The sequence below is a fragment of the Hemitrygon akajei genome, chromosome 29 (assembly GCF_048418815.1).
Source record: "Hemitrygon akajei chromosome 29, sHemAka1.3, whole genome shotgun sequence".
Classification (NCBI taxonomy): Eukaryota; Metazoa; Chordata; class Chondrichthyes; order Myliobatiformes; family Dasyatidae; genus Hemitrygon; species Hemitrygon akajei.
Window position 1 is genome coordinate 25,048,823 of NC_133152.1, and position 13,313 is coordinate 25,062,135.

Consider the following 13,313-nt stretch of genomic DNA (forward strand, 5'->3'; position numbering starts at 1 on the left):
CTGGTGATAATTGGGAAATAGGTTGCAGGGGCAGCGGCTTTACCTGTCTACCCACAGGAAATGCTGGAGGACCTCAGTGGGCCAGGCAGCATCTATGGAAAAGAATCCCGATGAAGGGTCTCAGCCCGAAGCATTGACTGTTTACTCTTTTCCATAAATACTGCCTGGCCTGCAGAATTCCTCCAGCATTTTGTGTGTATTTGGATTACCAGCATCTGCAGATTTTGTCTTGTTTAGGAAATGCTGGATTTGTTTTTCTCAGCCTCTGATTCTTATCTGAATGGGGTTTCAATACATTTAACTGAGAAGTGCTCTAGAAACAATAGTCCCTAAGGAACTTCAACAATAAAATATAATAAGTTTTTTAAGTTGTCTCGTAATTTTAGTTCTCTCTGGTATTTATTTGGTTTTAAATATCCACAGGGTGACTACAACATGACACCAGATCGTCATCTAGGGTAAGACTGTGCACTGCGTTTATTTTTATGCTACTACAGTGCCTGTAAAAAGTATTCACCAACCTTGGAAGTTTTCATGTCTTATTGTTTTATAACATTGAATCATAGTGTATTTAATTTGGCTTTTTTGACACTGATAACAGAAAAAGGCTTTCATGTCAAAGTAAAAACAGATCTCTACAAAGTGATCTAAATTAATTACAAATATAAAACACAAAATAATTGATTGCATAAGTATTCACCCCCTTTAATATGACACACCAAATCACTGGTGCAATCGCTGGTTTTAGTAGTCACATAACCAGTTAAATGGCAATGACCTTTGTGCAGTCAAGGTGTTTCAATTGACTGTTGTGAAAATACACCCGTATCAGGAAGGTTTGACTGCTGGTATCGGTATCCTGGCAAAAACAACACTATGAAGACAAAGGAACAATCCAAGCAACTCCACGAAAAGGATATTGAAAAGCACAAGTCAGGAGATGGATACAAGAAAATTTCCACGTCACTGTATATCCCTCGGAATACAGTTAAGTCAATCATCAAGAAATGGAAAGAATATGGCACAGCTGTAAATCTGCCTAGAGCAGGCCGTCTTCAAAAAATGAGTGACCGTGAAAGAAGGGGATTAGTGGGGAAGACCACCAAGAGATCTATGACAACTCTAGAGGAGTTACAACCTTCAGTGACTGAGATGAGAGAGACTGTGCATACAACAACTGTTGCCCGGGTGCTTCACCAGTCACAGCTTTATGGGGGAGTGGCAAAGAGAAAGCCACTGTTGAAAAAAAAACTCACATGAAATCTCGGCTAGAGTTTGCCAGAAGGCATGTGGGAGACTCTGAAGTCAGCTGGAGAAGGTTCTATGGTCTGATGAAACCAAAATTGAGCATTTTGGCCATCAGACTAAAGGCTATGTTTGGTGTAAGCCGAACACCACACATCATCAAAAACACACCATCCCTTCTGTGAAGCATGGCGATGGCTGCATCATGCTGTGGGGATGCTTCATTGCAGCAGGCCATGGAAGGCTTGTGAAGGGAGAGGGTGAAATGAATGCAGGGAAATCCTGGAGGAAAAACTGATGTCTGCAGGAGAACTGCAACTTGGGAGAAGATTTGTTTTCCAGCAAGACAATGACCCCAAGCATAAAGCCAAAGCTACACAAGATTGGCTTAAAAACAACAAAGTTAATTTTCTGGAGTGGCCAAGTCAGAGTCCAGACCTTAATCCAACTGAGAACTTGTACCTGGATTTGAAAGTGGCTGTTCACTCACAATCCCCATGCAATCTGACAGAACTTGGGCAGTTTTGTAAAGAAGAATGGGGAAAATTTGCAATGTCCAGATGTGCAAAGCTGATAGACACCTATCCACACAGACTCAAGGCTGTAATTGCTGCCAAAGGTGCATCTACTAAATACTGACTTGAAGGGGGTGAGTAATGATGCAGTCAATTATTTTGTGTTTAATAATTGTAATAAATTTAGACCAATTTTTCTAAATTTGTTTTCACTTTGACATGAAAAAGTCTTTTTCTGTTGATCAGTGTCAAAAAAGCCAAATTAAATCCACTTTGATTCAATGTTGAAAAACAATAAAAGATGAAAACCTCTGGGGTGGTGAAAACTTTTTATAGGCACTGTAAACTTATCTATTTCAATTGTAATTTCCCAGTAAATGCTTATACCTCTTGCAAAAATGTTGCTTCTTGTTGAAGTTGAGTATTGGGTAAAACAGAGTTGTAGTTCTGTTATACTTCTCCAATGTTCTTGAATTTATTCAGAGTTATGATTGTTACCTCTGGAGCTGTTAGATTGCACCATACTAATTTGATTTTTGTTGTAGATTTGGATGTGGTTTTCCCTCATCATTTTCTGTTCATGTTGCTGCACATCATCAATGAAGGGGGATGAGTCTCAGAATTGGGTTTAATGTCACCAGTGTGTGTTGTGAAATCGTTGCCTTTGTGGCAGCAGTCCAATGCAATACATAATAATAGAGAAAAAAATATGAACTACATCAAGTGTGTGCGTGTCTTTGTGTCTGTTTGTATATATACACGTATATGTGTGTTTATATGTAGTGTAAAAATAAAGAAGTAGTAGTGAGATAGGTTTCATGGGTTCAATGTCCATTTAGAGATGATGAAGCTGTTTCTGAATTGCTGAGTGTGTGTCTTCAGGCTCCTGTACCTCCTTTCTGATGGTAGCGATGAGAAAAGGGTGATGGGGTTCCTTAATGGTGGACGCCACCTTTTTGAGGCATTGCTCCTTGAAGATGTCCTAGATGCTACGGAGGCTAGTGCCTTTGATGGAGCTAAGCTTACAACTCTCTGCAGCTTATTTCGATCCTGTGCAGTAGCCCCCCCCCCCCCCCCACCTGATGGTGATGCAGCCAATTAGAATGCTCTCCATGGTACACAATGTAGACATTTGTTTGCGTCTTTGGTGACATATGAATCCTCCTCCCTATTGAAATATAGCCACTGTTGTGACTTCTCTGTAACTGCATTGATGTGTTGGGCCCTGGATATATCCTCAAGAGATACTGACACCCAGGAACTTGAAGTTGCTCACTCTTTCCACTTCTGATCCCTGTATGAAGACTGTATCAACTATTATATTCTGTGTTTTTAAATTCTGCCATATTGAGACCTGTCAGGTACTTGCTGCATCTGACCCTGTATAAAGACAACAGAATGAGTTTTGTTGAATATTGCATTTCTGTAACAATTGCTTTCTTCTCATGCCCAATGCTCTTCTTGATATGTTCCTGTCATTGTAAGCAGTGGCTTACTGAAAATGCTGCAATGTTCAATGATTTATTCCGCTGCTTTCATCCTGTTTGTTGTGGTTTATATCTGTCTTTCAGCATCATTAAGATTGATAGAACATTTTTGGTGTAAATATAGTGCAACATGAACAGTGTAAATTCTGATTTCCTGTGGAGGTCAGACTGCTTCAGTACTAATTTGTAAATATTAGGGGGACACCATGTAATACCACCAATGACCAAAGGGTGTCTCACCAGCACATTTATTAACAAGAATGGCTGCATTTGGTACACCATTCCAAAGCATATTTTAATAATCTTCTATTGGCAGTATATCCAAATCTGACAGCGTTTTTGATTACCAATGTTGCCACAGGACTCAGAATCAGAATCAGGTTTATTATCACCAGCATGTGTCGCGAAATTTGTTAACTTAGCAGCAGCAGTTCAATGCAATACATAATATAGAAAGAAGTCCATCAATCAATCAGTTACAGTGTATGTATATTAGAGATTAACAATCATGAAAAAAAGATATACATTGAAAAAGTGAGGTAGTGTTCACAAGTTCAATGTCCATTTTGGAATCGGACGGCAGAGGGGAAGAAGCTGTTCCTGAATCACTGAGTTTGTGCCTTCAGGCTTCTGTACCTCCTACTTGATGGTACCAATGAGAAAAGGGCATGCCCTGGGTGCTGGGAGTCCTTAATAATGGACGTTGCCTTTCTGAGACACCACTCCTTGTAGATGTCCTGGGTACTTTGGAGGTTAGTACCCAAGATGGAGCTTCTTTCGGTCCTGTGCAATAGCCCCCCCATACCAGACAGTGATGCAGCCAGTTAGAATACTCTCCATGGTACATCTATAGAACACAGACCACTTAAGCTCGTTATTTTTCCCCTTGCTACACTGGTCTTTTTTATTGTTGCTTTTGGTTTGGATGTGTGATTCATTTGGTTGGAACACCATTGACCAATGAAATGGGTCTTTTCAAACCATGTTTCAGAATTTGCAGATAGTTGAAAAAGAGGAATGGATAAAGAATGGCAAGTGTTGCAAGACCATTGTTTTGCAATGGCATAACATCTTGAGCCATTCTCATGAGCATCAGAACGGCCATCTATGGACATCATTGGGAATGGTGTCTCAAGTCTAAGAAATGTGTATAATTTGTCAATATGTGGAATGTGATTATTGTTTTTTCCTGGCTTAGCCATGCTGTCAGCCCGAGAGTTGGTGCTGTTCCTTATCTTAATACTGAGTTTAATTTCTAATGAAATAATGGAGGCCTTTCTGATAAATCCAAAGGCTTTAATTACCGCTCTGCCACCAAAATAAAAACAACACACATGCTATTCTAGAGAAAAAATCTGATACTTTAGAGCTACATGTTAGTGTAGATTAATTATAGTAAAAATTCAAATGTTTTAAGAGCCTTTTGGGTTTGATTGGAAAGATGGAATTGTAGTGCTTCATTAATGAGCATGGAAGTGGAAATAATTGACTGATATTTTTCAAAGAGCTGACAAATTTGCAATGGGCAAATTTTCTCCTTCTGATTAAATGCTAGACTATGAACAAAACAATTGTGCAGAGTTGATGGGCTGTTTGAGATATTTCTATCTTCCAGCACTCAGCTATTCTGTGGTTAATATTTGATTTCTCAAATCCTTGACTTTTTGTATGTCTTAGAGCTGCTTGGATTGACAAATGTCGCCCTGACTTATTAATCTCAGAATCCACATACGCAACGACCATCCGAGACTCAAAGCGGTGCCGAGAAAGAGATTTTCTGAAGAAAGTGCATGATGCGATAGAGAGGGGTGGAAAGGTACGTCTTAAATATTGTACTCTCTGTGGAAAAATATCTTCTCTGGTTATAACTGTTCCTTTACTAATTATTCATGCAGGCTTGGTGATGGCACAATAGATTAGGACAGTAAGCATCTGAGTCTTACTGTACTCTCTGAGCTTTATTCTCATCACAGCCATAATCTGATCTGGTGCTTCTGAATGAAACGTATGGCATAACAATGTATGGCGGGGATGGTATCAACTCATCTGAATGTCAACACTTTGACATTCACTGCTTGAAGTATCGGGTAAGAAGGTGAGCATCTCGATGTTAAGAGGTGTCCATGGACTCAGGTTGGATATTAGGACAGATGGAGGAAGAGAAAAGAAGAAACAAAAATATTCTTGGTTTACAACTGGCCTCCCATGGGGTTGATAGCCAAGACATTGTGAAGTGTTCTGATGAAATAGCGTTAGACTAGGAATAAGGGGAGGGGTTTCAAAACAAGGGTATGCCGATGCAGTGCATTTCTTATCTGACATCTTTACACTGCCTACCTCCATCTTTGAACTGGAATTGCGGATGTGGATTCAGCATGCATTGATTAATGGTCTCTTGTCCATAGTGCTGCACACATTTATGCTACCTGTGTGCTATTCATAATGACGAATGAGCAGGAGTACATTTGGATTCTGCGCCTGCTCGATTCCTTGGCAAAGAACAAGTCCACGCCCGCACGCCTCAAGGTTTAGACACGCAATTTTAAGTGACAAGTAACATGCACGTCGTGAAAGTGCCAAGCAGTGATGATTTTCAGCAAGGGCCGTGAGACCATAAATCAGGGCTCATCCTTTTTTCCCCTCCGTCATGCCCCAGCTTCTGACAATATTCCTGCCCACATCTCCCTGTCACCCCCCACCAACCTAGATCCACCTATCACCTGCTCGTTCATGCTCCATCCCTTCCCTCCACGTTTTTACACTGGCCACCTCACGTCCAGATGAACCCGAAATGTTGACTATTCCATTTCACGCCATAGTTGGGAGCCAGATCCACTGAATTCCCCCAGTGCCTTTAGTATTATCATATTTGTTCTTTTGTTCATGAGCATCAGAAAAGTAGTGGAATTTTGTGTATGAAACCAGAACTCTAATGAAAAATAAGAAACTAATCACCTATCCTTGACATTCCCCAACATCAGTATTCTCAGGGAAGAAAGGTGAGACCATTAGCAAGAAATTCAGCTGCACCAGCTACATAAATCTCATGACTCCAAGAACTGATTTAGGTATTTTGCAGTCAGCAACTCTCCAAAGCTTTCCTCCATTGACAATGCACAAGTCAGGCGGTTGATAAGGTATTCTTCAATTGCCTGGATGAGAACAGCCCAACCAATTCTCAAAAAACTTGAGCATTATCTAGGACAAAGCAGTCTATTAGGTTTGTGCTCAGTCCACCACCTTAAACATTCATTTTCTGTAGCACCAGCACACAGCAGTGGCAGTATCTATCATATTAAAAATCCATTACCTAGGTTACATTGACTTTATCTCCCAAACTCAGTCTCTTCGATCTAGAACCGACAGCGTGAGAGTGTTGTTCTTTTAAATGGGTTCTCAGAGCTCCTTGTGGTACTGGTCCCAGATTCCCAAAGCTGGGATGCCTGGAGTTCTGCACTGGTTTCCAGCAAAGGTAAATTTTGCCGTTGGCATTGATGTTCTTGGCTTCCCAAAAGTAGGTTGCAGGTGGCGTTGCTCCCATTACTTTGGTTTGTGCAGTGACCCGGTTTTAGTTGCCAAGTTGGTTCCATTTTCTTTTCCTTCCACCTTGTGCTTTAATTTTTCTCCCAGCCTCTTTGGGGACTCCAGGTATCTCTTTCTGCTTGGAATATTGCACTCTCTAGAATTGTGAACTATTCTTTTCCTCTAGAGTGATCCAGCCGAACCCTGCCTCTTGATTGCGCTGGAGGTCATCTGCAGCCCCTGAACTGAGTTGGTAACATTGTGGGAGCATTTGGTAACGCTACCATACCAACCTGTTGCTCTCTATTTTCCTTCTTTTTCTCCTTCTCAACTTGGTTCTCCTCATGTGGGGTGACTGTGGTGGTATAAGTTTTGATTTCACTGAAGCTCACTCCTCCTGAGTTTCCCCTTGTTTCACCGTCTGAATATAGCTGCACTTATGGCTTGGATGGGTTTTGCAGGGGGCAGGACATCTTGGATAACAATTTTTCCATGTTAATGTGGTTGGTTCAGGTCTTTCCTCTGTAAAAACTTTTATTTGTGTCCATATACATCACCTAGATATATAAATCAAAAATGAAATTATTTCACAGTTGATTGTTCAGAAGCTAAAGCCCAGTAAAATAATTTTGATTTTGTCAGGTAAACATTTTTATTCAGGGTTATGTTGTTGCTTTTCAGATGTACTTTTTTTGAGTGGTTTGGTAGGAGCAGTATATCCAGCTTCACTTCCTAGCCTGTGTTAAGTAAACCAAACCTAAGAGTGTTGTCTTAGAGGATACAGTGACTGTGATCAGCCTTGCTATCTTACTTCCAGAACCTTGTGTGTTCAGTCTACTGGTGCAAAGTTTTAATCAAGGTATAGACTCTAACAATACATAACCCCTTTCCAAGAACGATCAGCAACAGGATTTTCCTTCCTCACTGTTCCCCTCTCCCATTGGTTTCATACCGTGTTTGTTTGCTGAAAGACTGTCAGCATAAACCAGAGGAAACTGGGATCCAGTGGTCTGTCCCTGCTACTTCCCTCAGTCTGCACCGAGTAGACAGGCAGTAACGACCTACGAGTAAAATGTGAATTGCAATAATGTTCCTAAGATGGTTTGTTTGGTATTTTGATGAGCTTTCATGTTCATAGGTGCTGATTCCAGTCTTTGCCCTTGGACGAGCCCAGGAACTTTGCATCCTGCTGGAGACCTTCTGGTAAATTTCACTTTTTCTAAAATAATTCGCTCAGTTTATATAAAAAACAAATTGGAAAATTCAGGACAGCTTCTGATCTCCAAGTTTACAAAAAATCTGAAGTCCACTTGCCAGTCAATTGTATTTGCTCCAGATTTCTGTTTCAGTCGCTGTTCATTACAATCTCTGTGCTGATTGCTTTTTAAAACAAATTAAGAAGCTTTTCAGTTTTATCTTGAGGAATCAAACAGGAGTAGGTCTTTTAGGACTGTAATGTGGAATTTCTTTATTCGAAGGGTGGTGAATCTTCACAAGAACAGTGGAAGCTCAGTCAGTGATTGCATTCAGATGTGACAGGTTTTGGAATATTAGATGTGTCTGATAATAAGTCAGGAAGATGGTAGATGATCAGGTGTAAGCGTAGTGGTTAGCATGATGCAATTACAGCTTGGGGCATTCTGGAGTTTGGAGTTCAATTCCGGAGCTGTTCTGTAAGGAGTCTCTGTCTGTCCTTCCTGTGGAATGTGTGGGTTTCCTCCGGGTGCTCTGGTTTCCTCCCACAGTCCAAAGAATTCACCTGGGTTGGTTAATTGGTCATTGTAAATTGTCCTGTGGCTAGCTTGGGGTTGCTGGGGCATTGTGGATTGAAGGGCTGGAAGGGCCTACTCCATGCATTATCACCAAGTAAATAAATATTCTTCGTAGTTCAGGAAAATGAGGGGTAATCTTATTGAAAGATAAGGTCTTTAGGAAGCATGTCAGGATAATTGTGGAGATGTTGCCACTAGCGGGAGAATCTTGATCAAGGGGACATTGTTACAAGATGGGGGTGTCACTTAAAGCTGAAGTGCATAGTGTCGTCACTCTCTGGAATTCCCTACCTCGGAGGGTTGAGGAGAGTAGATCATGGGGATATTTAACGATGAAGTAGATACGTTTTTGAAAGATCAGGGTATCGAGGGCCAGAGGGAAATGCCACAAAAGAGGAACTGAGGCTTAGGGGCAAAAGCCAGAATAAGAAGGTGGAGGGATGGGTTGGCAGGTGAAGATGAGTCAAGGGGGGGATGATGGGAGGTGATAGATGGAAGAGGTAAAGGGCTGAAGAAGAAGAAGGAATCTAATAGAGGACAATGGAAGGAACCAGAGGGAGGCTGAGGCCTGATTATGAGGGCAGGGGATGGAAAAGGAAGGGTGAGAGGGTAACCAGAATGGGATAGGAATAAGAGAGAAGGGTAAGGGAGAAAGCAGGATGTTTGTTGTTCTTCCATCCTGGGTTTGGTCTCTTTGTGGCATTAGGGGAGGCCATGGACAGATACGTTGGTATGGGAATGAGACGTGACATTGAAAGAGGTGGCCGCAGGGAGATCCTGGCTGTTGTGGCGGACAGAGCAAAGGTGCTTGACGAAGCACTCCCCAACCTGCATTGAATCTCACAGAATTAGAGGAGGCTGCACTGGGAGTTACTGAAGTGCTTTTGAGAGGTAGTCTCATTGCACAGGACATTAGAAGAATTTGTCTGTTCATCTTTGAACAACTTTGAGAATCCTGCGAAGAGAGCAGCTAGTGCAAAGTAACATTCCATCTGAAATCTGGTGCCTCTGTTAGTGAAGAAGTCCCTTAAAATGACAATTTTGACAAGTTACTGTTGTTTCTGCACACAGGGAGAGAATGAACTTGAAGGCACCAATCTATTTCTCGACTGGACTGACTGAAAAAGCCAACCATTATTATAAATTATTCATTACGTGGACCAATCAAAAAATTAGGAAGACCTTTGTGCAGAGAAATATGTTTGAGTTCAAACACATCAAGGCATTTGATAGGGCATATGCTGACAACCCTGGACCAATGGTATGTCGCTGTCAAGAAACAAGAGTTGAAAAAATATTGTCTCTATTTTCTATTTTTTTCCCACGAGAGCTAATTTTATTAGGTACAGGTGTTCCCCCCCCCTTTACAAAGGTAGAGCGTTCCTATGAAAGCTGTCTTAAGCTGAAATGGCGTAAAGAGAAGAACCATTACGTAATTTAGATGGGAAAAATTTTTGTAAAGGCAAAAATCCTCTTCGTAATGCGAAAACAAGGTACTAATGTAGGTCTTTTGTAAAAGCGAAGTGGTGTAAAGTCAACATTCGTAAAGCGGGGGACACCTGTGTGGCAAGTTTTTGAGGAGTTATTTGTGAATTCTGTAAGTGCAAATTTCTGTTATTTGAACAGTGGCGGCATGGGGTTTCTTGTACTGCAAAATTCTGCGATTTATTAGTTGGATCAAAATTATTTTAGAAGAACTATATGTAGCCAACCACCTACAAGAGAAAATCTGTAGATGCTAGAAATCCAAGCAACACACACAAAATGCTGGAGGAGCTCAGCAGGCCAGGCAGCATCTATGGAAAAGAGTATAGTTGAAGTTTTGGGCCGAGACCCTTCATCAGGACTGGCGAGAAAAAGACGAGGAGTCAGAGTAAGAAGGTGAGGGGAGGGTCGAAAGAAACACAAGGTGATAGGTGAAAGAGCTACAGGGCTGGAGAAGGGAGAATTTGATAGGAAAGGACAGAAGGCCATGGAAGAAAGTAAAGGGGGAGGGAGTACCATAGGGAGGTATCCAACCACCTTTTTTTTTCTTCATATAAGTAAAGTCCGTGACTTCATAATTGTAGTTTGTTGAGTATTGACAGTGGACTAGAATGAGCACTTTGTATGTGAATGCTGGCAGATTGTTCAGCCATAAAAAGGGATAGCTATCATATCTGTCCAGTACATGCCTAGAAACCACATATTGTTTCCTAGCAGGGATCACTGAGGAGTATTCATCTGTGGGAACACTGTTCATGGTTGTTTTCTTGTTTATCTGCCTGATGACACTGAAACTAACTGGCGACCCAGTTTTCACCATAATGAGATTAGCTAGTATGCAATGGGCCAGAAATAAATCGCTTGTGGGTTATAAGCAAGAGTTTTCAGCATTCGCTTTTGAAAAGAAAACTAGCAGTTTCCATATGTACAAAGTTTTCAAGTCCATTTCTTCCTTAATTAGAATTATTCAGATCCAGATTTATTAATCAAATGTATATGTTAAAACACAGGGAAATGTGTCTTTTGTATTAACAATCAAGGATTGCTGGACAGCCTGCAAGTGTTGCCACGTTCTGGCACTACCTCCAGCAGGTCAGGCAGCCTCAATGGAAAACAATAAACAAGCCAAGACCCTTCTTCAGGACTGAGAAGGAAGAGGGAAGATGCCAGAATAAAAAGATGGGGGGGGGGGGGAGAGGAGAAAGAAGCCATCTGGAAGGTGATAGGTGAAGCCAGATGGGTGGGAAAGGTCAAGGGCAGGAGAAGAAAGAATCTGATTGGAGAGGAGAGTGGACCGGAGGGGAAAGGAAACAGTTTGCCCACAACGCTTGGCAGAACACCACAGAACACAACAAGCAACAAAATTACAACAACAGAACCAGCTCCTTCCTCCCACTCACCCACACACACAGTAATTTCTTGAATTAGCCTTTGAATATTTATTTTGAATTATTTTCTTGTACTTTGGTAGCCTCTAACATTTCAAATTTTTAAGCAGTTAACCACTTTTATAATTTTGCTCTTGCATTGGGATTTCAATTTGTAAAAAAAAAAATTGTTAAAAGTTTTGTACATAATACATGCTAGAGTAGTTCTAACAAGGATCGTTTCTTTTTCAGGTTGTGTTTGCCACACCAGGCATGCTTCACGCTGGGCAGTCCCTGCAGATTTTCAGGAAGTGGGCAGGCAATGACAAAAACATGGTTAGAAATCAGATCTACTTACACCAAGGATTCAGTACATATCCTTTCAATAAATTCTTCATAATATTTTGTCTGGATTATTAACTGTGTCCCTGTTGTCTCAGGTTATCATGCCAGGATATTGTGTGCAAGGAACAGTGGGACATAAAATTCTTAGTGGACAACGGAAACTTGAAATGGAGGGGAGACAAACTGTAAGCACTATTTTGCATTCATTAAAGAACTGAGGTTTTTGGCCTTTAGGAAAGACTTATCCATCCAACTGATCCCACGGCAAAAATCTTCATCAAATTGATTCATCTAGTGACAGTTGAGAATTAGATCTCTCAAATGAAACTGAGATGAATGACTAGTTCATTTAGTTTTGTTTTGGCAGTATTAGTTAAGGAAGAAATTTATTGGAACATTTGATAAACTTCCTGAACTACTTCAGGAAATCTAATTGGATTTTTAACATCCTCCAGATGTGGAAGGAGTTGTGTGTAAATGTCTTGTTTGCTGGATGACAGTGCAGTCCCTCTGCCATTTCACCACAGAATCCTTCATTATTCTGATATTTCAGTCAATTAGCCCTGGTGATGATTCCACTTTAGAGATTTAGGGATTTCCGAGATGCTTCACTCAACCCTTTTAACCCCTCCTCCCACTGTACAATGATCCAAGCTTCATTGTCGCATTTCATAGCTTCAACATCTAAACTCCGAACTTGACAGTCTGTGTGGTATCTACTCTGATTCAATGGTTGTAACACCCTAAACAGAATTGTGTACTCCACATGCGATGGGTTAGACTCAGTGCTTATATTATGTTATTAGCTTGTGGCTTTCTGCTGTTCTTGCTGTGCACTTTGAGATATGGGGTTTGGTTTCCATATTACCATCACATATGCTATTCTGATAAATTTAATGCACTAAACACTCATATCACAAGATTCCTTTTTTTTTCAATGTGCCTTGTAATTTTGTAATTCAAAGTTGCTTCTGCTACTCTATAGCGTCCACATTTGGCACTTGTTTGCCTAAATCTTAAATTTCCCTGTTTTCCAAAAATTGATTTATCCTCTGTTATTTGTAGCTTTGATTCCCAATGACTGATTTTATGTCATTAACAAATTTAACCAGCACTGTTTGTCTCAGCACTCTGTGAATTGATTATATCTGTTACTTAAAAGTCTCCACACTGATTCCTCAGGCACTCACTAATCACTTCCCGCTCTCTCGCTGCAGTTGTGTGTTTGTTTCCTCGGACACAACCAGTTTCTTACTGCAGAAGCTCTTTAGAGCTCTGGCTGTTTGACTCACTAAATGTTTGCTCTAAATATATTTCTTAAAGCTTTTCACAATAATGATGTCCTATATTCCCTGCAATTTTAATCTCATTATTTTTCAGGACAATCCTTATTTTATATTACCTAGGTACCCAATCAATCCATTTTGAGATTCATAGTTCAGAAAGATGTATGCTCTTCCTTTTAGTAGAGGAGGTTGTAATTTTAGTTGGCTTATTATTTATTAATACTAATTGCATATAATTTAATGCAAATACTTTTTTGCTCTGAAATTAGCTGAGAAAGCTTTTTTTCCC

At 40.6% G+C, this 13,313-nt stretch overlaps 1 protein-coding gene across 3 annotated transcripts in view; it reads left to right on the forward strand.

The window, feature by feature from the left end:
• ints11 (integrator complex subunit 11) overlaps positions 1 to 13,313 on the forward strand; it is a 37,860-nt gene that overhangs the window by 11,587 nt on the left and 12,960 nt on the right. For all 3 annotated transcript variants that reach the window (XM_073031927.1, XM_073031925.1, XM_073031926.1), the window contains exons 8-13: positions 424 to 458; positions 4,925 to 5,063; positions 7,908 to 7,972; positions 9,613 to 9,802; positions 11,646 to 11,729; positions 11,834 to 11,923. In XM_073031927.1, the coding sequence (XP_072888028.1) occupies positions 424 to 458; positions 4,925 to 5,063; positions 7,908 to 7,972; positions 9,613 to 9,802; positions 11,646 to 11,729; positions 11,834 to 11,923 (603 nt within the window). The remainder of the gene's footprint in view (positions 1 to 423; positions 459 to 4,924; positions 5,064 to 7,907; positions 7,973 to 9,612; positions 9,803 to 11,645; positions 11,730 to 11,833; positions 11,924 to 13,313) is intronic.